This window comes from Tinamus guttatus, unplaced genomic scaffold (assembly GCF_059628265.1).
Source record: "Tinamus guttatus ecotype Peru unplaced genomic scaffold, ASM5962826v1 Tinamus_guttatus_pri_ptg000308l, whole genome shotgun sequence".
Classification (NCBI taxonomy): Eukaryota; Metazoa; Chordata; class Aves; order Tinamiformes; family Tinamidae; genus Tinamus; species Tinamus guttatus.
The window spans coordinates 2,007,591-2,035,312 of record NW_028288842.1 but is presented as its reverse complement, the minus strand read 5'-3'; the positions used below and the strand labels follow the sequence as shown (position 1 = coordinate 2,035,312).

General features: G+C 40.3%; 1 protein-coding gene across 11 annotated transcripts in view; it reads left to right on the top strand.

The window, feature by feature from the left end:
• Positions 1 to 27,722, top strand: part of SOX5 (SRY-box transcription factor 5) — a 599,951-nt gene that overhangs the window by 522,862 nt on the left and 49,367 nt on the right. For all 11 annotated transcript variants that reach the window (XM_088528386.1, XM_088528388.1, XM_088528387.1 and 8 more), the window contains one exon: positions 22,088 to 22,234. In XM_088528386.1, coding sequence (XP_088384512.1) covers positions 22,088 to 22,234 — 147 coding nt within the window. The remainder of the gene's footprint in view (positions 1 to 22,087; positions 22,235 to 27,722) is intronic.

The window sequence follows — 27,722 nt, the reverse complement described above, 5'->3', positions numbered from 1 at the left end:
TAAATCTGAATGAAAAGCTGAGTCACATCATTTTATCAGAATCTGATCAGTTTCTGAGAGGCGAAATCATAGTGACAGAATATAGATAAATGCTTTGTGTTTTATTGAGCAATGTGAGTGTCTGAACGTATGCACAGTAGACATTTACAGGCAGTAAATACACATGGTAAAACAATATCATGGCTATTCTGTCGGTTGTCAGATTATAACCACCTCCCCTGCCCTCCAGAGGAGAGAATTAGACATGGTCCCATCTTCACTTTGTCTGGATTAGCAGTCCTCTCTGTGCAACTTTGTGATTCCACCCATAGTAGTGAAGAAAATGAAGAAGACAGAAAAATGACCAGCCTGTCTTCTCTGCAATTGTAAGCCCAGCCTGCTGCTTGCTTGGAAACTACCTTTTCTTGTAGGTGGAAGCGGCCGCGTTGCCTCTCCCCGCTCCCGCCGCCCCTGCGCCTGCAGGGCAGGCAGACAGAAGCACACATATGATTAATACAGCACAGCTGCACTGGTGGCTCATTTGCATATGTATTAATAGAGGCAAAAACAACAATTCAATTACATACAGAGACATTCTGCATACTAAAGAACATATGCAAATAGGCCTGGAAAAAAAGGGGAAAAGAAAAAGTGCAGGCAGCGTTTTCTCTGACTTCTCTGAGCCCATGTGGGCTAGTGTCAGGGCCCAGCAGTTTTCAAGAAATGCCACTTAGAAAGAACCTGTTAGGAGATGCTTATGCAGCTATTACCACCTCCGCCCCAAGAAGGGTTTCTGGAAGGCCTTTGTCAGTTGGACGATGGAAGTGGCACAAGCAATATCTTTTTCTTGCTGTTTTCATATTTGCCATCCCTCAGCTTCATACTGTTGTCTTTTTACATATAAGCCCTGGGATGAAGAAGCCCATTCTTGTCTTGCCTCTTGCCTTGCATATGGATGCATTTATTCTAATTTTCTCCTCTGTCTCTTGTTTTGGCTCTATCTTCCTTTGTCTTTCTCTTCTTGTCTTTTATAATTTAGAAAAAGGTGACTATTTCTATACCTTTTTTTTTTCTCTTATGTTGACCTGAGATACCTCATCACAGTTCAGTCGCTTTCTCATAGGAGACCATAAAATACATTTAGTGGGTCTGAAAGGTAGCTCAGGAAAGTTAGCCTGTTGTAAATTTGATGTCATGGTACTGTCACGGAACAAGTGGTGTTGGGGGTGAGTGACACAATGCACTTCACTTGTGGGAAAGAAATAGGAATAGGTTTTATTGGTAATGACAATGGTTTCATGAGATTCTATGGCAAGGTCACTTATTAGTTACTGCATGGAGGTTCAAGACACAGAATTACCAAGGACACCCTCCCGTTGGGTCACGAGGTTCAGATTGGACCCCCTTGCTTTCCAAACTCCTTCTGAGAGGAGTCTGGGTGCAGCTGGATCCAGTCCTAGTCCCAGACCTGGTCAATGGTTTATCTCTAAGGGATTTGTGCACAGTTACAAAGTAAGGTTTACAAGTTCAGAAAGAGAAAGGCGCGCTATAGTCACTTACCACGAATCTGTAGTGGGAAGGATCTCTTAACCTCGAGGAGTATCCTTGAGAGGCGTCCCTGCTCAAGGGGAGATCCTGGCGGGCAGCCCCCTGCCTTGCAAGGAGAGCAAAATGGGCCCTTGGGCTGTCCCCGTATTTTTGGGATAAGATGATTAACTGATAGTCATTCTTTCAATTCAGAAATGACTGTTGGCTGGTGTGCTCAGAGTCAGCCTTATCTCCCCATCAGAACAGGGCCATCAGGACTGTTATTGATGGTTAATGTCTGGGTGGGGGAAGAAATCAGGGAGGCAACTACCAGGATCAGATCATGTGGCAGTTAACACCTGAACAGGGCTACTTGTGAGAAGTCAGGATGAACTGGGGAAGGAGCATATCCGTCACAGGTACATTGGCCCTCGTCTCCGCTAAGGAGTTTGTGAAGTTCAAATCAAAAATGTTGGAAGTCACAGGTACTAAGTAGTTCATGCTACAGGTGGTGTGTTTACCATCTTTGTGCTAGTATAAAAGTGTGATTCTAACAGTAGAAGAACATATTCTCTCAGTCTCGGGGGAAATGAATGAGCAATAGGTGTGAAGCTGAAAATATTCCAGCATCGGAACCTAGGCTATAAGAAGGCTTACTTTAGCTGTAATTAGTTGCTTTAGCTGTAAGTAATTACTAGGAAGGGTAGTTTGCCTTATAACTGAAACACTGAGTATACTATTGTATGTATTAGATGCATGTCCTCTGTGTATTTCTTCACCCAGGCCATTCACACACGAAGATCCACCACAAAATTTTAGGCCCTGCAACATACACAGTCTGCTAATCTCCGGAACAGCAGGACATTTGACATAGTCCTTTATGGACTGATAAACAGAGCTTTATTACAACTTTAAAAGAGATAACAAGTCACTAAAAACTTTTGGAAACCTGACAAAGATATTAAGATGCCCAACTGCATTGTTAGGGTGACAGCCTCTACGTTGTAAGCAATTGAATTACTAGCCATTTGTTTGGATCTGCTCTGTGGTGTGAGCAGGGAGAAAATAGGTCAGCAAGCAGGAGTGCATAACTGTCTGGCAAGCGTACTTGCGAGTTCAGGTCATCCTTAATTTCTTTTCTCTCGTAATGGTGTTACACTTTTTTCTTTTTGGGGTTAGCCTGACAGACGGAAGCAGATTCCTCCTTGATTATTTATAAGGCATTAATTTTAGATGAATATTGCTGAAGTAAGTGACATGATAAGTAGTTTTAGCAGCCTGCAGAAGAGTCTGTGTGCAGATCGGAACATGACAGTCTTCACTTATACAATGTCCTGTCTAGGGCAAAGTTTGAGGTATATTGAAAGAAGAAAAAACTTCAGGAGTGGAGACGTATTTAAGGTGACTAAAACTTGGTTTATTCTTCTGTGTGCTGTGACTGGTGGTTCAGTAGGTTGCAATGATGATGTCAATGGTACGAGCTCAGCCAGATGCAAGACGCAACCTTTGTTGAAATAGCAGCACTGGCAATGTCTGTCTGCCAGAATCTTAAACAGGGAAAAAAAAGACCGAAGGTCTGAGAAGTGTCTTATAGATCCTCATAGTAAAACTTACAGAGAAAGAAGAAAATAATCAATCATCTTTGCATGTGTACCTTGAGATAACTAAAACAACGCATTTTTACATAGGCGGCAGAACAAAATTCTGAGGTGTTTCTGTCGCACAGGACCTCTGTTTAGTATCTTATATTCTTTTTGAATTGATTCTCTCTGAAAGTGCCTGTATTAAAAATCTGGTAACAGAGCCCAAAAAATTTTTTTTTTCTATTTTGTGCCCTTTGCACATTCCAGATATTGGGTTTTGAAATAGTTGGCTTACACTACTGGTTTTCCTATTATGTTGTTTGCTCTTCAGAGCGATGTTGCTGAAAAGAAGATTATATAATCATGCAAATAAGATTATATAATCCTGAGCAAACTGTTTGTGAGGCGGGAGAAATGTGAAACCAAACCGAGTGGAGTTTGGCTGGTTGGTGGGGTTCATTCTGAAACTGTAAACCGAGGGTTTATAGGCCTCCTATAAAACCTGAGAGCTTGTGTCAGACTAATGATTTTTTTCTGGATATTTGTGGAATTCATTGTCTTCATGCTGAGCTTTGCCAATAGTGTATATTTACAATGCCTCACCAAAACCTCATGACAGAAAAATACACAGGAAAACTGAAAAGCACTAACATACACACTCTTCAAAACCTGCAGAACAAAGCTACAAATAATAAATAAAAACAGTGGAAAAAGCTGACTTAGGGAAAGCTTACTACTTACTGACACTTTCTTGCTACCTTGGATCCACAAATCAAATTATTGCATTGTATGTATCCCAAAGGTTAATACAAAAAAAATTTCCTTTGAAATCTTGCCAGTTTTATTGTACCTCGGTCACAGTATGTTATTAAATGTAGATTGGTATAATATATAAGTATGGCTTAGAACTGGGATTTATGTTTTATTTGTTAGCACAGTCTTGTTTATGACAGTTCTTTTTTTTTCTCTGAAGTTTTAGATCATTTCAAATTGACAGGGCAGAATGGGACAGAAACATATAAAGAGCTTAGTAAATGCGCACGCAAGGAGAGGATCACTGGCCAATGATATAAATCAAATGCAACAGTAAGAACAGAGCCACCAAATAAAAGTTCTTGTGCTGTTATTCTCATCCTTACTTCCTTATGTCCAGTTCCTTTCCCGGTAAAGGTATGCAGTGAGGATATTTTAGTGTCCTGTATGGATGGTGGCTAATATGAGGCACAGTTTTGAAAGTGTGAAATACCTAGCTACTGTTGACTATAGATCTATGCATTAAATAACAAATCACGGAGGTGAGAAGTTTGTCAAGTCAGCATTGAACTGTCTCGTCTTGGTAGAAGAGAAGGTTGAAGAAGTAACTTTAAATGTGATGAACCTACTCATTCTCTTGTGCCTGGATCACATAAGCCTGTTGCCAAGATAGGAGTACAGTTATTTCTGCATATCCAGGCTCACTTTCTGCAAATTGCCTGGCTGCTTTCAGAAGTGCTTAGTGTTTTCCACTCTGTTGAATCTTATAGATCAATCTCAGTAAGAAAACTTGGAGGCAATATTACCTCATGCTCTTAGTGGTCCTCAGGACTAGTTTTTGATGTAGGTAACGCAAATGAACTACTGATCTCTTGAGTCTGAATCTGATTTCTGGGCAGGTTTCTTTCTTAGCATCCTGTTCTCTTTGGGGAACTTAGTTATTTGCTTGCTGTTTTTACCAGTGGTCTGTTTCTATTCCCATCCATTCGTTATGCTGGTATTGGAGGGGAAAGATATCACAAACTTGTGGATTTACATTCCTTAACCCTCTCGCTGTAGAGGCCAGGCACATTATGGTAGCGTTCAGTGGCCAGGAACAAAAGCTTGCCAAGTTACCTCAGTCTTGCAGCTTGTAGAGATGCAGGGATCAAGGCTGCCAGAAAGTAACCGCTCGAGTTGTCTGTCCTGCCGGACGTATCCGTAAATCCATCAAAATGAAAAGCACAATAAAAAAGCATTTAAAGAAAGAAAGAAAAAGACTTGAGAAAGTGACTGTTTTTCTGCAGCTGCGGGATGCTCCCACACTGTCAGAAACACAGATTTTCAGAAGCAGCCGCCAGCTCTGCCTGCGCCTCCGCACCTCTGCGCTGAGGGGGCGCGCGGGCCGCACAGGGCGGCCTGGTGGCCGCGGAGCACCCGGGGCGCCTGAGTGGGACCTTCCTCCGCCGTGGAGTGTGTGAAGAGAGCCTGGCAGCAAAGCCTTCTTCTTCTTTTTCCTCAAAACACTCTTTGCAAACTATAACAGTGTGTTCTCCATTAATGCCCCAAAACATTACGGCTTGTGATAGTGTTATTTAAAGTGTTTTGGGCCATTACCATAAAATACGGCAGCATATTTATTTCATTAAGGGAACCAAATGGATCTATCTGAATTTGGCAAAAGAACATGGCTGAAGTCCTATTTCATCTCTGCTGTTGATTTTACAGTTAAACTCTGAACTTCTTAAAAATAGAAAGCTCATGATAGGAACATTAACAGGCATGTTACATTTTGTAGTGTGTTAAACTGTCTTTAAATACCTCTTACTTTCACCACAGTAGTTCTGAGTTGCTGTTTGTTCAATAGTCCAATATTTTCTTTACAGAGCCGGAGTTTATTGATGTTTAGGGTAAGCAGTATACCGTGTATGTATGCTTAACTCACTGGTCTGGTTTAGCACAAATAGCTGCCTGGGAATTTATTTCCAGTTAGGCTAATTAACCCTAATCATCCCATTCCCATTATCATGGCAGCCTTACTTCTTGCTATATATTGGTCTGATACACTGGGGGTGAAGCTAATTCACACAGTACATATCAGTGTATGTTTGGATAAGATTTTTAAGGCCTGAAGGGATTTGGGAGTCCAAAAATAATTAATTCCTTATGGTGGCTTTGAAAATAACATATGCAACATTCACACTTAATCCTTCCTCCTTTCTACAGCTGTTTTATTTTTGCCTGTGATTAGTTTTGTGGAAAGGAGTCACCAAAACAGGATCAGAATGGTCCTGAGGGGGTGTTCCCTCTGTAACTCAGTTCTCAGTGGCTACAGCGACAAAACGAGTACTCAGCATTGCCTACCTCTGCTCTGAGCTGGATAAGCTCAGGTTGGTGTAATAGATTGCATTTTGAGGGCATGGTGTTTTCTCTCACTCAGAGTGGGCAAAAAAGAGAAGGAATATGATTTCCTACCTTTGGCACTAGGATGTAGCACTCCGCATCCTCTTGCATTACAGTTTCATGACTGCACAGGGGTGGGATTCATACCAAATTGAATGTTCTACCAAAACCAATGCTGGATAACCTGATTTTTATGATACTGTATAGGCATGGGTAGATGCACCTGTGTATGTGAACAAAGCTGACAGAAGTCGAAGATGGGATTGCAAAGTAAGTCAAGGCCTCCTCACGGGTTTATACTTAAATATAGGTGTTTTTTTAAGCCTTGATTGATTTTTGCATCAGTTCGCATTCAGTCAATTTCATTTCTCTTTATATTAATTGCTGCTCTGAATCAGGTCCTTAATGGGTGTGGGATGGGTAGTTGTGTGCAAGTCAAATGTTTCTTTCATATCACACTGGGTGGCATTATAGGTTTGATTTCACTAAAAGGTATTGTTGTTCCTGATCAGGTGGAGGAATGAAGAATAGTGAAAAAATGGGGAAATGTTAGATTTTAAAAAAAAAGCGAATTTGTCACTTTGCTCACTGACTATGAGCTGAATAGACTTCTAAACCTTAAAATACTTTCTACCCCCTTTCCTTTTTATTGCCTGGAATCTTAAGAGCTTTATCATTTGGAGTCATAAAATGAAAATATACACCAAACCCTCAAAGGGCAAGTATGAAATTAAATTATATTTGGGCAGCTGTAACCTTTTAAAACGATCAGATTCCAGTTAATGTATTTCTTCCTGTTCCGAGTGCTGCCATGGTGTTTGATGGTGGGAAGCAGTCCAAAGGGCATTGGGAGATAATAAATTTGCTGGAAATTTCACCCTGAGGCGAGCCTCGATGCACCAAGGCTTCCATTTAGCGGGACTGACCTAAAAATCTTGTCACATCCAAAGGTCGCTTAGGTTGGGGTTGGTGTGTCCCATCTATCTTTCCCTGGTGCAAAGAATGACAGCTGAGTTCATAAACAGTCATCAGAATATGGAAGACAAGCAGGCGGGGAGGGTGACGAGAGGGAGGGAGGAAGGAAGGATGATGCAGCTGACGACTTCTTAGATTTTCGCCAGGCCTGTGAGCACAGATATCATCTTGGGGGATGATTGCTTCTGCTACTGCAGAAGTACTTGGATGGAGATTCAGTTTGAAGAGGTTACAGTTAACTGTGAAACACTAAAAGAAGTGATTCTCTTACCCGTGTCCACAGGTGCCATACAATCCTGATAGTACATCTTTGACTGTCACTGAATATTTCACGTTTTTGTCAGTCTGGTTAGTCAAAACAATTCAGTTTATAAAATGCTTTGTTTTTAAGGAGGTTCAAAAATCGAAAAAGCTGTCAGTCATGACACTGGTAGGTATCATCTATATGAAACAATTAATCTTAGAGAAACATTCTGGATGATAGGTCTAATTATAACAACTCTGGAAGCTAAGAGAGAAAATGTATGGCACATATCCTTTAGGATGTTACTTACCCTAAGCTCGTTAAAATCAGTATGATCCTCCTACACATTAAATTAAAATGAAAGGCCCTTCAGGATGATTGTTTGGTATCTTCCAGGCACAGCTCTTGCTTCTGCTATGGGAAGGTCTCAGTGGCTCCTTCCTATGATTGCAGTCTACTCACATGGGAGAATGGGAGTAATAGTTAAGGAATAGTAGTAAATTTGAAGGACAAAGGTCTATCTTATCGTAACTAGTCTTATTTAACTGGAGAGGAGCCATGCAGTATATGTCCATTATACGCACATGATGCATATTCTTAAAATTACACATGAGACAGAATGGCCACTGGTCACTGTGGTATGCAGAAGGCAAAAATTTCTGCTTGTACATTCTCTTTTGGTTGTCAAAACATAGCTGGTGGTCGATTTTCTTCTATATCGGTAGCACTGCTGGAGGGCTGCTACCAGATATGGTGTGATGAGTGGTCCGATTCTTTTTGTAAATCTAAATTTAATATAAAGTTTAAAAATAAATCCTTGTATAAAGTCAATTTAAACTTGGACATAAAAGAAAAAAAAAAGATCACAGTGAATCACCTGTGTTCCTGAACTTCCAAGATATTTGGTAAGTTAGGTATGCAGCTCCTGCTGGTCCTTATCTGAAGCCTCCCCTTGAATTTTAGTAAATTGGATCATTCTAAAGAAGACTTCAAATTGTACATTCCTTTGCTGCTTTAATCAAAATGGAATATAACTGTTATTTTCAGAAGTATTTCACACATTCTTACAAACATACTATATTTGAGACAAACACAGTAAAGAAGGGCAAGATTGGCCAGCTGTCTTTGTTTCTCATCATTTTAGTTGGGTTCACACTCTATGTTAACATATATATTCTCTACACAATTTTGAAGCAATTTGCAGGCAACTTTGGGGAGTTATATGCCCCTTTTCCACATGTTCTGGGCTGAAAGTGTGGCTGTATGCCATACCAATTATACAGCTTTGGGGAAGAAAGAGTCATAGAAAGTTTTCCATACTACTTATGTAATGAGAAAAAAAAGGAAAAAACTATATTTTTCATGAACTTCAGAGAGGAAAGACAGTTTTCACTTTAAAGAATTCAGCTTCTACCATGAAATTTAAGACTAGGAAAGATGTGCTCAGCACAGAGTAGTTAGTCTTTTTTTCCTGGTGTGACTCAGGAAGTTAAGTTGAGATTCATCTCACCTAGCTGTTGATGGCTAAAATGTACAATTTTATTGCCTAAAGTTTCAAGTTCTTTTCTGTTTTTCATAATGCAGGGAATGCAAGGTGATTAGCCCAGACCTACTCAAGTGAATTCCCCGCTTGCTCAGTGTCCTCAGTCAGTGTCTCTTTCCTGCTGTGGTTTAGTTTCCTTTTTCACTTGCCCAGGCAATTCCGGTTGGTAGATAAGCAAAAGGAGAAAATAAAGTGTGATGCTAAGCTGAGACTATTTTTATGATTGTAGGAGATGCAGGCTCAAGGCCAACTGATTCCATTTTTCTGTAATGGTTAGGATTTGTGAAAGATGCTGTACTGACATCAGTGCAAACACTTTTTGACCGGCTAATGGACATAGCTCGAGCTTCCATGTGTTTATGAATTTTCTCCTCATGGGAAGAGGAAGTATCCCTCTATATTGATTGGTGGGTCATTCCTTCTCTGCATTTTCATGGACATATTTATTCCCGTTTCTTGCCAAGTGCCTTTGGACAGTCAGCTGTGGTTCTAAAATATGTTAATGCAGTTAAATACATGACAGAAAGATAGATGGTGAAAGCAAGGATTGTATCGCATGCCTGCAGCGTTGGGATGTGCTTTTTTGCTACCCTAGATGCTCCTTTTATTTATAGTGAACACAATCATTTTGACCAAAACCTACGCATTTGGGTTATGCCATGGTATTAGCTGGAGTAGTTAAGACATATTTTACAGTTGCTGACTTTGGCAAAAACAAGATGTGTCCCTGTGTAATGGAGGACTGTTCTCTTTCTTGCATTATTCATGCTTCCCACGCTGGAGTCGCAAACACTGGGTAATATTTGTCATGGAAAAAAAATTAATTGGCAGAAATGTTTAATATATTAGCGGTAGATGGGTGGACCCACAAGACCTTCCCTGTTTGGGATTGAAATGCGACATGTAATTGGTGCTAAAGGAAGACCCCGTATGGAGGCGATCATTGTCACACAAAGGGAAGCGAGGAGGATCCCAGCCCGGCATCCCCAGTCCCTCCCGAAATGGGGATACATTTCCCAGTTACTAACGGAGGAGGCACTGAGCACGGTTCAGCCTCCCACTGTAAGGAACAGCCAGCCTTGGAGCAGCATAAAAAGGGTCAATCAAATAGGTCATACATCATATGAGGAGGCAGATGTTGGAACATATTGTAATGGATTGCGGTGCGGTATGGTAGGATGGCTTGTGGAGCACAGGGAAGGGGGGAGGAAGAGAAGCTATCGGTGGTGTTTTCTGTTATGGTCACTGTAAAATATCCAAATGTTTGAGGAAAACTTCTGAACACAAGAAACCGAAGCTTCAGCATTCTTGTTCCGTTAGACTGGTTGCGAGTAGAACGGAGGAGGGAATAAAGGAGCGGTACCGTTAGCTGTTTGTAATAGTCTGTATAATGTCAATATGTTTAGGTATAATCTGAGCCGTGCCAAAGTCAGTGTCAGTCTTGGAACATGCAAGTATTTTACCTGAAAAAAAAAAAATTACAGAGCTATATTAATCACAGAACTGTTAAAATAGCTTCTATTTTAGCAGCACCCCTAATTCGCAGCCACTCAAACACCTCCTCCCTCGTTAACCCCATCATCAGACCCAAGTAACTCAAGTGAAATGAGATGGCATTAGGAATGAGGTAGTGAAAAAAGATTTCTGGATAATGTTATTACTTCACGATAGCAGCTCTTGTTAGTGTGACTACAGTCAAGAGCTTCTCGGTATTTCCATTGCAAACTCTTTGGTACTCCCACCCCTTCTTCTTTACAGACATCTACTCAGCTAGAAGCAATTTAAAATTTGATTTTACATCAATTTTGGCTGTTGTTTTGAATTGAAAAGAGTTTAGTGTTTTGGTACTGCTTTCTAAAACATAAAAATTGCTGGGTTTTCTTTCCTAATCCAAATTTCCAGATGAACAATTTAAAATGTGGATTAGCTCTTTTATAACTTAGTCACAATATTAACAATTGAAAAATGTCTCATAAGAATGCAGAGTTGTTTCAGTGTATAATGTTTTTGGACAAGCATGTCCACTTTATAAAGTGTTTTGTTATAAAAAGCCCCATTCTAAGAATTGGCACAAAGGAGAAATTTTTCAAAAAAGCACAATTTTCACTCAAGAGCATAGAGTTTTTATGTCTTTATTTATTCAGTGCCTCAAAGCAGGTGTGAAAATCAACTTTAATAAATGATCTTGAATGGATCACTTGTTCTAATGGATTATAGATCTTGTTAACTAGTGTTAATACAGTCCACATCACTTGTTCTAGAGTATGTTGTTATGTTGCATCCTGTAAGACAGGAGTTAAGATTCCAACTCTGTTGCCGGTGAATGGCATTTAGTTTCCCTTGGTCTGTTTGGTTCTAAGTAGTAGAAGGCTTACACTTTACATGGGAGCATGAGGCTTCAGCTCTTTGCTATCAGTATGGATCAGTGAGTCTCGAAGCAGCCATCACATTCCTCTTAGGTGAACATTAAATTTCAGATCAATTAATTTTATACAAGCGAGCTCTAGGCTTGCATGATGCACAGCGCATTCTCTAAATCCGAAGCAAATAACGAGGTAAGGATTTTATTCCCTTTGACCTTCATTCATGTTATTGTGCCTATGACTTCGTAAACCATGAGTACAGCCTGTGCCAAGGGAGGCCTGTTGGCGTGAGCTCCAGCCTGGATCCAAGGCTTCTCATGCGTGGGCTGAAGTCTGGTCATGCAGTGTTGTTGGGCCTTAATGCTTGCGGTTTCATTGTAGTGAGAGTCAGAAACTGAATCCTGAGGGATTTCGGATATTTTTCCGGAGACCACTGTTGAGGGAACAAAGTCCCTAAGAATTAAACTGAACGTGTCCTAATGGAATATGTAAAGTGTTGCTCTTCCCATTACATCAGTGTAAGCATGGAAATAATGAGATGGACCAGAAAGCAGCTTCTTATGTTATTTCCTGACATGTTTGCCAAAGCTTCACAGAGGTTTCAGGCTCTCTGGTGTTTTATGGGCTGCACTGGAGGGGGAGTTTTACAGACCACACCCTTTTTATCATGAAATCAAAGGATTAAAAGGTTTAACAGTTATTGAGTTGTGTTTCGACTACTTCATTTCGTTAAAGTGGGACTTCCATAGAGGGAGGCAAACTCCAAAGTAAATTTATTTAGTACATTTGTACTTTCTTAGCTGTCCCCAGAGACTTGTACAATAAAGCCCCCCTATCACATATCTCCTCTTTGCAGCCTGCCAGCTGGTAATCTCAAGCATCCCAGGTCAACGAACATCTTTTTGTTTTTAAGCATCAAAGTGATTCAGCTTATATTAATAGTGCTAGTTTGTGGCCAGGCATCTCTGTGGATGCTTCTATTTTCAAGTGAATCGGACTCTCTCTCGACTGTTCAGAACATTACCAGGAGCAGGGCAAAATTCAGCTCGTTTCGAGTTTGAAACACAAACCAGGTTTGTTCAAAGATTCAATGAGACTCAGTAAGTTTTACATCAAACCTGGACCAGCTTCTGCATTTTCGGTTGGAATTACAGTTTCGCTATAGGTCTAATACGTCTGACTGAGCTGTTGTAGTTTCCGTATAAGTCTAGGAAGTTTGACTGACCTTTTCTGCAAGCTTGGCTTTTCGCAATACATAGAATAAAAAGAAGCACTATGTTATAGAGAGAGTGTGGGGCGTTAAAGCCAAAGGAAACGTGCAGACGAGTTGGAGCTTTCCACGGTTTCCATCCTGTCTTCTGCCACGGAAAGGGGTCACAACGTGCTGCTGGGACGGTCAGCTGGTGCCCCACTTTTGACTACACCACAGGATCCCAAAAGGAAAGGGAGGCCTAGTCAGTGTTCTGGAGGAGTCTGGCAATGTGCCTTTAAGGGAATGAAGATGAACAAAAACTGCATGAAAGGTAAAGGAGGGTTCTTGTTGAATCTAAGAAATACATTGTGATTAAGTCTGATAGAACTTATTTAAAAGTTTTCTGCAGTGCAAAAACCCTTAGGTTTCACATTTAATGGACATTAAAAGGCGGAAAGTAAGTTGGATAGCTAGCACTCCAGAAGGACTGTCATTCTTCTCCTGTCCTTTTTTACCATGTCCTAAAACAAAATAACTTTTTTTTTTTTTTTAAGGGAATAAAGAGGCCATGTCACATCCAATTAGCACTCTCTGACGAGGAAGAAGGCAAAGGGAAAATAATTCTTTGGAGCCATTCTAGGGGTGAATGTGTTTTAGTTTGGTTCTCAGGGAAGAGGCAAATTTTCTTCTACAATTCAGATGATCCCTCCATCACCATCCCCTCCCTTTCTATATTCTTCATCTACCCCTGCTTCCTCCTCACTGTGTGCTTTGCAGGGAGGCTTGGCACAAGAGAAGCAGCAAAAATGGCCCTTGGTTCCCTCTAAGGCACAAATGTCACATTCCTTAATCTCTACTCAAACTAGAAGAGTGTAGCTACAGCGGAGCGTGTGCTCTGGTGAAAGTTGCTTAGGATGGAGTAGGAGTTTGTCACACTCTCCTGTGCCTTTATCCAGACCCTTTAACCAGTTAATACAACTCAGTTCAAAGAGCAAATAAAGCTTTTGAATGAGTTAAGCAGCTGTCACTGAGCTCATGTACACATCCGATAAGCAAGGAACAGTGTTAATTTATGTTTTCAAGGGCAACAGATACACTTGCTTGACTCGCCTGCCTAGGAAATGTTCCTAGTGTCAATGGCGAAACAGTAGAAAGAATATTGTTATCATTTTGCTATTTGATATCATAATTAACCAATGAAGATATATTTGTGGAGGAGTTGTAGGAAGTACACAGGCAAAAATATCTAAGTGAAATTTTAGCAACTTGTTTTTGTTCCCTCATTCGTGAAGAGAAGGGGTAATACACCTGGCAGTCTTGGGAGGATCAGCATGTAAGAACCAGATACCCAATTCAAGCGAGCAATTTTGTGTTCTCAAAATAAGAAATGCTGTTGACCTTAATCATTTTAGCATGAGCTTTGCTCTTAGTTTCAGGAGAAGCAGAGTATTCAGATTTAAAGTAATTAATTCAGTATCAATCCTACAGCAGGCAGAGTTTTCCTGACTTAATTCCCTGCTGAATATAGAAACTTTAAAATGCAAACAGAAAATCTATAAAAAAAATTGAAGAAAGAGTCGCTTAAGGAGATGTGTATAAAATAGTGAAATGCCTTAATTATAGCTCAACAATCTGAAATATATCAAACCTTATTTACGGTAAATCTGCTGGCAGTGTTTGCTTATTAACTACTGTAGTCACTTAATGGAAAACAATGAATGATTATATACAGTACCAGTCAAGTGGAGCAATGTAATATGAAATAAGTATTTTGTCAAATGGCTGCTCAGAGAATTTTCCACTCTCAAATGGGAAATTACATTTACTGAAGTCAGGTGCTCTGAGTTGGTTGCCAAAAATCCAGATATATCAAAAAATAAGCTCTTGGGAAACATACTTGTTGTAAACAAATGGGCAACACTGAGTTTTCTCTTCCTGCAAGAATATAATGTCTGTGCCACTTTACTGATTTCAAGCTTCTAATAGAAAAACTGTACAGACATAAGAGTCTCCATGTGGAACCATCATGCAAACACTTCATCTTCATTATAAAAGAGTCAGCTCCTGGTAAAGGGATTGCAGTTTACATGATAAGCATTTGCGCCGTCTTAAGTTACGCATCCCTGTTGTTTGCTGGTCTGCTGCACTACTGCTGTCCATTTTGCCGTACTTCCCTTAATAAGTATATTGCAGAAGGATGGCTTTTTTCGGTGTACTTTAAAGGAACTATCTCTTGTCTTTTTCCTAGCCCCATCTTTTATTCCTCTCCCTTCACCCCACCCCCGCAAAGAAAATCAATTGGCGTAAGAGTAAATCCTGGTAGTGACAGCAAGGATTTGTTACGTTCTGGTGCTGCGCAACAAACTACAAGTAGGCATAAATTGTTGGTTGATTTCTTCTTATATGTGCAATATTTATTACTTTCCTTGAAAGGGACACGATATTCATCTGCAACATTTCATCCAACAAGCTTTTTCCAGAAGACATTATCAACTTTTCCTTCCAGTATGTGTGCCATATAGTCACTCTATTTCAATTACTGTCATATGGTGTGAATATGGGATGTATGAATATGTAGGCCACTTGGGCAGTTTTCCAGTTAAAAACTCTTAATGTGTAAAGAGCAGACAATCTTAAACACACAGTTTATTTTATCACAGAAACTAGCAGATCTTATTAGCCCCTGATAGGAAGTGTCTATTGATAAGTTCCTACAGTTACATCCTGTGGAAGGATTGTCTTGTTTTTAAGGCATGGGATGAAGGAGCCACGAGGTCTAGGCTCTAATCAAGAGTTTCCTACAGCCTTCCTGTGTGACCAAGACTGGCTGGTCATTCTTGGATGCTGATTCTCACCTTGCCAGTATTTGTGTACCATTTATCCATACAGAGAACTGAAGGCTGCTTTTTAGGAAAACTGAATTTAGTGTAGCTTGTAGTGAAGCATTGTCCTAAACTTCAAAATTCCATAATTTTTTTTTTTAGCAATTTTCTTTCTTTATCCCCTGTTCAGCATTATTTTGAATGTAGGGCAGTGATGATGGAAGTCTCTGTTACTCCAAATACAGACCTGCAGCTTGTTTGGCTTCTCAATGACCCGGGCTCCTAGTCTGTGTCTGGATGCCAAGGTGGCCAGGCTGTCATACCCAGCCAGTTCCAAATCAGATGGGAGCAAGATCAGCCTGGCACGGTCTACGCAGTCTTGTTGACCACAGCCCGTTATCCTCAGGAATGTAAGGGTTGTGGCCCTGGAACCACAGCAATCGGCTACCATAATCATATTTTTCTGGAGACGTGTGGTCACCAATTCTAAAAGCAGTGTTTTTCTAATAAGGGAGAGATGCTGGTTACAAGGCTGTGCTTGTAACTTGCGTGCAAGAAGTGTATAAATGAAGTCTTGTTCTATTTGTGAATGCTTTACAGTTTTTCTAATGAGAACTTGTTTTTCTTAAGCTTTCTTTTGAAGACTTAGATTTCTTTAAGGCTGGAGAGACTAGTCGATTGTCTAGTCTGACAAAACGAGACGTAGAATTTCATCATTTACCCTAGTAGTGGGTATAACAAATTCTTTGTTTAAAGTTCATCTTCCAGAAACACATCTGATCTCGATTGAGACATCAAGAAACAAAGACTCTGCCGTTTCTCTAGTTCTTCAAAGTCTTACCCACACTTTCTGGTTAAAAAGTGGAATATTTCTCATCTAGCTTCGGTTTGCCCAGCCTTAACCTCCAAATATTTATTGTTGTTTCTTGATTCATGATTTATTTACCTGTCTTTCTCCCCTAGACTAAAGAAATTAGAGGAGACCTAGTTTGCTCTCTAACAGGAAGTTACTTCGTCACTGTGGCTAGGGGAGAGAACACTGAGGCTTTTCAAAGTGTGGTGTATCTTCCATAGTCCCTGTGTGGTCCACAATTTTTAGGCAAATCCATCTAACCTGTATGTTTTTTTTTTTGTTTGTTTTTTTAACTTCATAAAGAAGGGAAATGCTTTTACATATTGCCCTGCCAGAAGAGTGGACAGACTTTGTTGGACCTATGTATCCCTCAGCACCGGGAACAAGGACTATTTCTTTTAAGAAATAGGTGTGACAAAGACATGCAGTATATAGAGTAATAGTAATTGCCCAATTCTATTCAAAATTCTAAGGAAAAAAATAAAAGAAAGTTCATCCTAGGATCTTGAACTATATTGCTATTATCTTACAGCATCCCAAAATGAAACCTAGGAAGCTCAAATATGGAAACTGAGTATAATTCACTCAGGCTCTTTGGGCCAGGTTTTAAGGGATGTTAATGAATTTGTGTTCCTGTATGATTATTTTCTGAGAATTCTGTAGTTGATTCAAACAAGTTGCACTTTAAAGCGTTTGATGAAGTTTTGAATGATTAGCGTGGCCCTTTGAAATGCTTGGCTAACAACCTTGAAGGAAACTCAGGCCTAGAGAAGATGAAAAAATATATGCCTTTCATTTCTGTAATAAAGAGCTAGATGAAGAACTCTTTTTCATATAAGATCTAGAAAGAATTTCTACCAATTGTGGATGAGGGCAACCTTATTTCTGTTTTTTATAATTGCCATCTTCTCTACCTTTCCACTGCTTTAAAAACCTATTTTATGACAGGATGCATGCCAATTGTTTGTTCTGCGTGAATTCTTTTTTCTCTACTATGTTTATTACTTTTAGAAAATACATACTGAACAGATCCAAAACTAATTCTTTCTGCTATAGTCACACACCTTTCTTGCACTTCTTCAACTTAAAATTTGAGGTAAAGAAAATTAAATTCTTGTGTTCTGAATGAGAGAATCTCAATTTATACAATTATTTTTTTTCATCTAGATTATGCAAAAATCAAAGCTATCAAATTTCTGAAATCAGAACAGGGCCATTCATGTGTATATTTTTAATGATGGGTCTTAGAAGAAAACAGAAAAGTAAGTGTTGAATCAGTCAACAGTTCCAAATGTTTAAGCACAATGGTTTGTGAATTCATCACTTTGGTAACTCCACTGAAGAACTAGTTTATATGAGAACCAAATGGCTTGCAGGTACTGCTTTGTTTTCCTTTGCTGCCTTTTTTTTTTCTTTGTGTGTGTGTTTTTTTAAGAAATGATCTCAATCTATACTGTTCACTAATAAAAAATATTTTAATAAAAAGGTGGTGTAAAAAATGCACATATGTGTTTGGATCAACTGTCTGTACCTAGGTAGTTGCTAACACTTTGTTCAACCCTTTTAAAATGGCTATTAAATCTCATTCTCATTTTCCGTATTAATAGAACAAGATTTCATTTTTAGTGAACCCTCAAAGCAGTAATGAGCATTGTTAACATGGAACAACAATGCCCAAGGGAAAGTGTTCAAAGCCGGTCTATCCTTAAGGCTTTGCTGTTGATGTACTACACTGTCAGCGAGCAGAGAGCGGTTAGAGCTAGTCTGTTTGGAGAGTTCAGCTGAATATTACTCTTTAATATATTGGAAGAATTATGAGTGAGTGCTGACCTAGGGAGAAGTGGGAATTTTTGTTTAATAGCTTAAGAACTGAGGGGCAACATTTTAAAAATAACTATACTTCCTGCTCATTTTAAAATGTATCAAATTGTGCTTTTGTACTGATGATTTTGCTTCTACGCAGATTTTCATATGAGGTTAATGAGAAGACATGTAGTATTGCACATGAGCAGAGCAGCTGAAAGAGAGTTATTAGTTATAAACAAACAATTGATGTTACATTTTAATTGCTTTTTCAGAAGCCCAGTTCTGCCTTTTGAAGGAGTGTTATCCGTCTTCCTAAATGCAGAGTATTATCGTTATTCTATTTGTCATATATAACAAAAATAAACTTGTTTGAAGCAGTAGCAGTTCACTGTTTTCGAATGAATGCCTTGGCCATAATAAATCGGTCAAGAGCGTATGCATTGAAATTCCTGCATGAGTTGTAATTTAGCAAAACGACCTCCCTGAGTTCTAGGATTGGAGTTCGGGTTTTTAGGTTACCTGGCAGTTGCGTAAGTGGCTTGAGGATTCCCTGTTTGGTGTTCACAAAGCTGAAGAACAGTGTATTACAGCAATGACACAGAATACGTTTTCATTTTCATTTCGCTTTTGAGGCCTTGCTCTCCTTGCTGTTAAAATCAACACAAATATTTCAGCATAAAGACTAATGACACCGTTCTGACCCATGCAATGTTTCAAAATAGAAAACTATTGGTGTATTCTTTTGTTTTAGTTTATGGAATGGATGGCTAAATAGTTGTCATTTAGCTATCTTGATTCACAGCACATGGTCACACCGTTGCCCTTTTGTTGGGTATAAACTAAAGGTCATTGTGTCCTAAAACAACTAAATGTGAACAGACAAGTTCAATAATGTCAAAGCTCAAAAATATTGACAGTCCAAGAGATGTGCTGCATATTGTGTGATTCTGTCCTTTTCCTTGCAATGGGTGGGGGTATGGGAGTAAGCTTAATGGTCAGTTAGACTCCAGACCCTTGCCATTTCTTGCGTTAGGTGTATTTCACATTACAGCAGTTGATTTGTGCTGTAGGAGAGGTGAGTCTTATAAGGGATATCTTATAAAACTTTTTTAATCTTCATTTTTAAGCCTAAGAATGAGTTAAATAGAGGTACAGTGTCAAATCTGATAGCAGGAAGACAGAAGTTTATGCAAAGCATGGACAGCTTTGTAGGTTTCCTTCCTTTCCGATCACTGCAGACTGTACTGTGTGAAATGCACTCTCCATGCTTGGAGAAGCATCTCTCTGTACTTGGTGTCATCATTTGGTTTGTGTAGATTATCAAAACGGTGCTTCATGATAAGCTGTGGAAAGGGATCATGGCTTTCAACATATTTCTCCGTGATCACTGAACAGGTGTAAGTTGGCACAGGTCCCTGGACAGGATAATGTCTAATTGTATTTCATATAGTTTATAGCCTAGTGCTTGTGATCCACTGTTTGGACCTCAGCAGAAGGCTGAAAGCTGTATTTGAGGCAGAGATTTTGCTTTCTGATGGAGCTGAGGATTCTGTTTGAAAATTCTTTCTCAAAGGCTTACAGAAATCAGACATATGCAGGAGGCTGTGTCCTTAGCTAGTCCTCTCCTACAAGTTCTCTCCTGTCGGTGATCCTCATTTGGCTCAGACTACCAAGTGTCCACACCAACTTCATTATTTTTACTTCTACTTGTGGACTAGACATCTTCTCTGATACCTAATCTGTTTTCAAACCTTGCCACCTTATTATCTGCTATACCCCAGCTTCAGGCTCTCAACAAGCCTGAATCTTTCCTGCCATTCTACTTTATTTTGTCCTTCTCCCATACTTGCATCAATACATTTTGTCATTTTTTGAATAGGGAGCAAGAGGAAAAGCTGGAATTCAGCCTGTTGTGACCGGAGTCTGATGATATTGAGCTGCACCCTAGCTTTGTATAGTGTTTCTTTAAATACTGTTGCCCTTCTGGTATATTAATTCATACATAAAAGTAGGCTTGTTTTCCTTCAAGTGCATGCTACAATACTTCATCTTTGGTTCACAACAAACACTTGTTCCTTCTCCCTATATTACTGCTGGATTCAGCCTTCTTTTCAAAGAATGAATGGATATGAGTGTCAGCTTATAAATACATGTATTGGAATCTGTGACTGATTTGTGGCTGGATTGTTTTTGATTATTTTTATCTGTCTGATTTGCATCCATTTGCCTCTGCCTGGGTGGGGATAACGTATAGAATAAATAAGTAAGTAAATTAGGGGGAGAGGCAGGGAGAGAGGATGCATGAATGGATGATAGGGAAGGAGAGTGAGAATAAGCAGAAAGGAATACATAAATGGTGATTAAGAAGTACACTAAGACAAGGAACAAGCAGTGATCAAAGTAGAAGAAGAGAAATTAAAAGGATTCAAAGCTGAATAGAATAGAAGGTCTGAAAAGAATAAAAGTGAAAAGAAATAAGTAAGGGCTTGCTGCCTAACTGATTACACTTAGAAGATCAGAAATGGGGTGCTTTTAATAATGCAAAAGAAATAGAATTGAGTTTGTCTGGGGTTGGAATGATGGACACTCCTTCACCCCTAATGGGTTGTCCTAGACTCAGAGCAGTAAACCTGAGCATTTGGCAGTGGTGAGTGTTTGCTACAGGCTTCTGTGCTCTGAACACACACTGGTGGTGTTTCTGTACCATTCTCACAGGTGTGTGTGGAGAATTCCCTGAAAGTTGGACCATACTGAGTCTGTATCTTCTTCTTTCAGCCGTGCTGCATAGGGTTGGCATTCTGTTGTGCTCTTCAATCTGACTACTGTTTTACCAACGTATCTATAAATGAGAAACTGCCAAGAAAACAACCAAACACTAACAAGGCTGTCTTAAACTAGTCATATCGATGCTCCCATTTTTTTTCACATCCAAACCCATGTTCCTGCATGTTATTGCTTGTCATGTTGCATCTCAGAAGCTTTCTTAGCACCCGCGGGCGGAATGTGCCACTGTTCAGTGTTACACGTTACAAATGTACTACACAGTTCAAATAATAGATAGCATGAGTTTTGAAACTGATACTGTGACTGAGGAGTGAAACCCTTTTGTTATTACATTACCTGCTCTCTCAAGCATCCGACTTCTGTTTGACTTTGCTTGAGTTCCCTCTATTCATGAAACACCAACAGTCACTGCCTTTCCTGCCATTGTGTTTATTTTCTCCACTTTTTTCTTTTCCTTTTTTTAAGGTTAGGGAAGCTTCCAGGCACAGCTAGTTTACCTGTTTTCTCTCTGTCCATTAAATTTTTACTCCAGTGCTTAACTGATTGCAAGTACTCACATGCTAATAATCAAGTTTGTGTTTAAAGTGGCTGGTTTAGTTTTGAGGGGGCAACTCATTCCCGCTCTGCACCTCTTTTACATCTATCACAAGGAGATCTCAGCCTTTATTGGAACTTACAGTTGCTGATGAGCAATACACTACCATTAATATTTATATACTTATATTGCCTGTAGTGATATCTGAGGACCTAACGGATCCTCTTGTAGTAAGTGCTAAGGAAAAACAATGCTTTGAATTTTCTGCCCCAAACACCTTACAACCTGTGTAGATGAGACAAAGGCAGCAAGTAAGGTAGAGAAATGTCAAATAGTCTCTCAGAAACGTTCGGACCAGACATCATGTGAATTCCACAGTGGTTGGTATTGTTGGGGGTGCTGTTATGGTTAAAGCCTCTCAAGAAGACAAAGCTTGCCCCTTGGCTCTGCCAAACCATAAAGATTAGCGTTTGTTAGTTGCTTTGAATCCCTGGACACACATGGAAGCTGGGACATTTCTCATGGGGATTTTTCATTTGTCCCCTGAGGAACGAATCACAAAAATTAGGATGACTGCTCTTGACTTGAAATATGCCAATGTGATAAATAAAAAATACCCATCAGAAAAAAAATACAGTATCTGCAGTAGGAGAAGATTTTTGAAGATTATTTATTAATTGATGGTGTCTCACTCTCTCCTGTCTTCTTTTTCTCTCCTCTTTCTTTTTTTTTTCCTGTTTATATAGCAATTGTATGCTGCCCAACTTGCTGCAATGCAAGTGTCTCCGGGAGGCAAGATACCTGGCATGCCCCAAGGTAACCTCGGTGCTGCTGTATCCCCGACCAGCATCCACACAGACAAGAGCACAAACAGCCCTCCGCCCAAAAGCAAGGTACCGTACCAGGCCCTGCCGCACTGCGTTTCTCACAGCGTTGCTGTTTGCACAGCCCTTTTCTGAATGATACCCCTGTGCCGCTCAGTTGCAGTCAGCTTTGTTCTCACATGGCTTTAGGAAACAAGAACATTTCTTTAGTGCCCTTTTTACAGTGGGAGAACAGTGAAGTCAGCAGTGAGTACCACCTCAACCAAGATCCCCTGGATTCCCTGGCAGTGCCATAGCGAACGGGCTGTTATTCCTTCCATCTTTGGTAGCAGGTAGCCAGCGGAGGTCACCGGCCTTCTGTGCCAGTGTACAACTGTCACCTCCACCCTCGGAGCTAGAGCCACATTAGCGATGCATCTGCGAAAGATGGGAAGCACAGGGGCATCTTGGCAGCAGCCCAGTTCTGTCCGGGGGCTCAGCGGGAGTCTGTGGAAGAATGAGTATCTAAATCAGCGTGGATTGTGTCACAGAACAGGCTTGAAACTGTTTATAAAGTGATGAGCTCTTACTCTTGGTGGTAGCTTGGCAATTAGATCTTCACTGGTTTAAGAGGTCACTGCCAGTGCATGGCAAGTTAGTTACAGCGAGAAGCAAGACACGAAATATGTCCAGCCTTTCTTTGATGGCCCAGCAGAGGTAATTCAGGTTCTGTGATTTCTCAGCAAGTTGTTTAAATTTCAGTTGCTCTATCAAAATGAGGTACATAATTGTTTCTTCTACACGTTGAAGCTCCTATACAGCAATATTCTAACATGTTGGTACCTGGACTGAGTAAGATGGTTGAAATCAATGTTCTAAGTTAGAGACAAATATTGTCTTTGCCTTCTGCTAAATCAACTGAACAAATGCATGTGATAAGATCTTGCAAATATTTTTTTTTGCTTTCATCTTTCATTATTGCTCATCCGAAAAGTACTGTTACAGATTTGATTCCGCAAATTTTACCCTTTTTTGTTGTTGTTGTTGCTGTTGTAGTTGCCCATAAAGTGACTACTGAAAAATCTGAACTAGTCATTAAAGATTGTTTCCAAAAGGAACATACTGGATTTACCTTCTAGGTAGGATTCCTCCAGTGACAACAAATGGGACTAACTGAATACATAAATATACCTGAAGTCTTGCAGAATCAGACCTATACATATAATAATTGTTTAAAGAAAATTTTCAAAGTCACTAAATTATTTTGATGCACACTGCTTAATAGGCTGCATGTTTCTAAGTTATTTGCTTTTGAAAACGTCAGCTGCTATTGCCGTCTCTCTGACAAATATAATTTTTGAATTATTTCTATATTTTGCTAAAGACCATCTCATTAAATCAGTAGAATAAAATGTGTTCAGTGTATTCCACAATGCAGCTCAGGGAACTGGTCACAACTGAATGGCAAATATTAGTTGTTTCAAAGCAACTGATAGGAATTTAGCTGAGGAATTCAGGGAAAAAGCAGTCCCATTAAAGTGACAACAAGAGCTTGGTAAAAATGTGTCCTTTCTTTTTTTTAGTGTCCTCTAGCACGCTGTCCATGTCCTTTATCATGTCAGAAAGGATTCCTTGAATTGACAGTAGTGTCTTCGTTTTTACCCTAACAGTAAAGTGGCAAAGATTAAAAATAACCAGACAAATAAATAATGCCATTGTCAGCTTAGTGAGATGTATGTTCAAAGAATAAAAGTGATGGAACTAGTGGCTGTTGTGTTAATGGATCAAACGTAAGGTCTATTCTTCCTTTCTTCTCTCTGCAGTACAGACTTTCTGACTTTCTCAAGTTTGTGCTTGGCTTGGCCTCCTCTTTTGTATACTGTACAGCTAGGAATCACAAAGTCAGGCAGTGTTTGATGATACTTTTTTTTCCCCAAAATTTCATGTCTATGGTTTATAAGAGATTTTTGTGCATTTTACAAGGGGTTTTTGTGTGCGCATAGCTGCTTGCTAGATGCACTGCACTTGAAATCCCAATGTTGTTTTTGGATTTTGCCAGCACAAACAGCCTGTCTGATGAGATCTAAGGGGACACAGTATTTATTTTGTGGCAACTGTAGACCTGCCATATCTAGTGGTAACATCAAGCATAACTGTCTTACTGGCAGCTGTCAAAATCGACTCTGTTCTCCCTTGTGTTTTGTTGCTTTTTCGTTTTCATAGGTGTTCAGTGCCTTTGGCTTGCAGCTCTGTGGAAGGACACAAACAAAACTTATTTGCAAATTGCAAAAAAAAAAAAAAAAAAAAAAAAAAAAAGAGTGGGCCACAAGGAAAGGAAGGGGGCTCCAAAAGGCTGTAAAATCGTGCAGCGTGAGCCCTGTGATGCATGCTGTTTTCAATCTGCTGTGTGCCAGTTGGAGGCTCCGAGAGAGAGCGCGAGAAAGAGAAAGGATAATGCTGAGAAATGATAGAGTGGCTGTGACCTCCAAGCTCAGCCTGGAAATCCAAGACATTGATTTCACTTAGCATTCCTGCTGAGAAATCCGGCGGAGTTCAGTTGTAATAAAAGAACAAGATTCTGTTCTAATGGTAATGGCGTATGACAGACATATCACTTTGTCTGTCCTCGGCACCGGGGAGAGGGGAATTGGAGAAAGGTCACCTGACCTGCCCGTGGTGTTGTGCGAATGCTACGCTGAGCTTTGAACTCCAGCCTGGAAGCACAATTATTTATCATACTAAATGGTAAAGAAACCTTTTTAGTGCCTACAGTAATTAGAATAAAGCTTACACACTAATGAAATGGCCTGGCTTAGAAAACACACTGGTAAATCTGTGCTAGTTGCAGAGGCTGCGGCTCGTGTGTGGAAACCATGCACCTTAGCTTGTCTCTTCCGTTGCTTTTTTCAAAGTCTGTTTGTGTTCAACATTTCCCGAAGTTTATTGTGTTCATTGCTTTTTTTCTTCTTTTTTAAGCTGTTGCTAAGGAGTATCTGCCTGAGTTTCACAGCCTTTCCCCCTCCCAGCAGCAGCTTGATCCATGAAGTCAATTCATGGTGGTCTTTCTCGGTGAGTCACCGCGCATCAAGCCTCCACAGATGAACAGTTAATGCCTCAGACAAGCTTTCAGTAGATGCTGTTTGCCGAATCTCTATTTTCAGCCCGCAGTTTACACTGGCGCTGCTTTGGAAATACACTCGAGTGTTTGGAGACAAGGCGACAGCCTTACCTGAGAGCGTGTCAAGCTCCTGGCAAACATCTAGGTCACTTCTGAAAAGCTGTGTTTTCTCCCTCGCGTAGCACGTCAAAGTTACTGTGCTGCTCTTTGCAAGGATTCTTCAAAGTCGGCCTCAGCAGCAGATGGAACAACTGCTGGCTCTAGAAACGCTGAGAAGCATGAGGGGGAATTTGCCAAAGATCATCCTTTAAATCTAGTAAGACTTGAACACATCCCCGAGACTCCTCTAAGACCTTGGCAACCCCCATGCTGGCAAACCTTTTATCAGCGGCCCTCACCAGTGTTTGAACATTGCACTGGGCAGGCTAACCTGGCATTTTCTGTCGCCTCACTTGCCTTTCAACAGATGTGACCTGGAATAGATGAATTCACTCGCTTCCCAGGTTTCTGTGCTGTATCTTTTAGGAAACCATGAAAGAGAGATGCCATTAGGCTGTGCTGCACATTCTGTCAGGTTTTGGTTAGGGAACTGAGCTGGTGCTGTACGTTCTTCCAAGAAGAAATCTCTGTGCCAGAAAAACTGATTTAAGAAACAGAGCTAGTGGAGCCCGTCCAAAAGAAAATGCGTGTGTCTTGCGGAAATGGATTTTAACACAGCTTCTTCTTGAGCAGTTTTAAAAACAGCCGGTATGCTAATCATACCATTCAAATTTACCAAGGCCTCCTCCACAACCCATTTGAAAGGCAACTATCTTAAGTTTGCCAAATTGTGCTGGATTTCCAAAGTCTGTCTTAAGCACATTTTGCCCTTGATGCTGTAAATACTTGCATGCTGCTCAGATGGGTGTTCAAGGGGGTTACATGCTCCCAAGCAAGTAGGAGAGGACTAGGCACAGATGAAGATAGGGACTAGGCAGAATAACCCAGCAACGAGTACCATGATTAACTTCCAGGTTCTTTCTTGCACACTGGTGCACTGGGGAAAACAGAAGTAACCTGATAAAAGATGATGTATGCCTGGAGAGAGACCCTTGTCATGGTGCTAGGATTCTTACTAATAGGCTTCCCTGGCCTCAGAGGAGGTGCATCTTCCTGTTGAGGAAGGACAGCAACACCACCCTCAGCAGTAAACAGGTCCGCTTCCGTCCTGTCCTTCCTCCTTGCTTTTTGCTGCACACATAAATAGAACATCTAGTGTGCGTGGGTGTCACAAGATCTTATTCCTTCCTATGTAATCTTTCAAACACAGTGATTCTGGAGTAAATTTTCAATGCAGCTTGTAAATGTAGCTAAATGCTTCCCAGGATTTGATGGAGGGCAGCGCACTGTCTGCAGCATCTGCTGAAAAACAAGAGCAATTCAGTGTGAAATGTGACGGGAGAGAATTCCTGGGCGATTTTCTTTTAACCTTCCTACGACCTTGGCCCTAACCCTACTCACAGTTGTGTCTCCATCAATGGCAACAGCATACAGATTGTCCAAATCAATTTTTTTGTTCTTTTCAAATACTTCTGGCAGTGATGTTACTATTTGCTCAGCAGTAGCACCTGGGAGTTGTGACAAGGAAAGGAAATGTGTTTCAGACAAGCCAGAAACAGCACTAAGCAGTTGGATAGACACAATCAGATTCTCCTCAGCTGCACTATCCAGACAAATACCAGTGTGAATCTTTAACCGAAATGGTGCTTCATTTTCGTGTTATCTGGTCCTCTGATCACCAGAGTAAACACTGGACTGAAAATCTTTCTTGTTGCTTATAGTCAGCAGCAGAATCTCCTTTTAGAGACTTAGAGCTTGTCCCTCTGATAGAGCACAGATTAGCCATAAAATGGCCAATCATTCTCCTTGGGAGCTTCTTGTGTATTTGAAGAGTATCAATCAGCTGACAGTGTTGCAGTTGCTGCCATATGCACCAGCCGTGTCCTGCTCGTGGTAGGGTAGAAAGGGACTTTGCTCTCTTCTCACCCAGGTGATCCCAGTAATGGGATCCCAATGGGAAACTACAGCTGACTCGCTCTAGACTTTACTGTCAATGACATCTAAACCTAGAGACATAATGAAAAGGAGGAGACTTTGGATATGGGAATATTAACTTGAACACAACCAAAGGTTTCCCTATTTAGAAAAAAAATAAGAAGAAATATTTACTATGGGGAGCTGGTTAAGAGTTTGCTCTCCCTGTCAGAACTGCTAATGGGAATGCATTTACCAGTTTCAGCAGGAAAGCAGGAAACTCAGGTTAAGAATATGGTATTCCAAAGTAAAACCATCACCAACAATAACAATGATAAAAAATACATCCAAAGGGAAGGAGAGAGAACCCAGGATGTCTCAGTAACAAGGACACTTATTTAAATGATATTTCTTATTGCAATACAGGCGAATTGTTGACTTGAACTT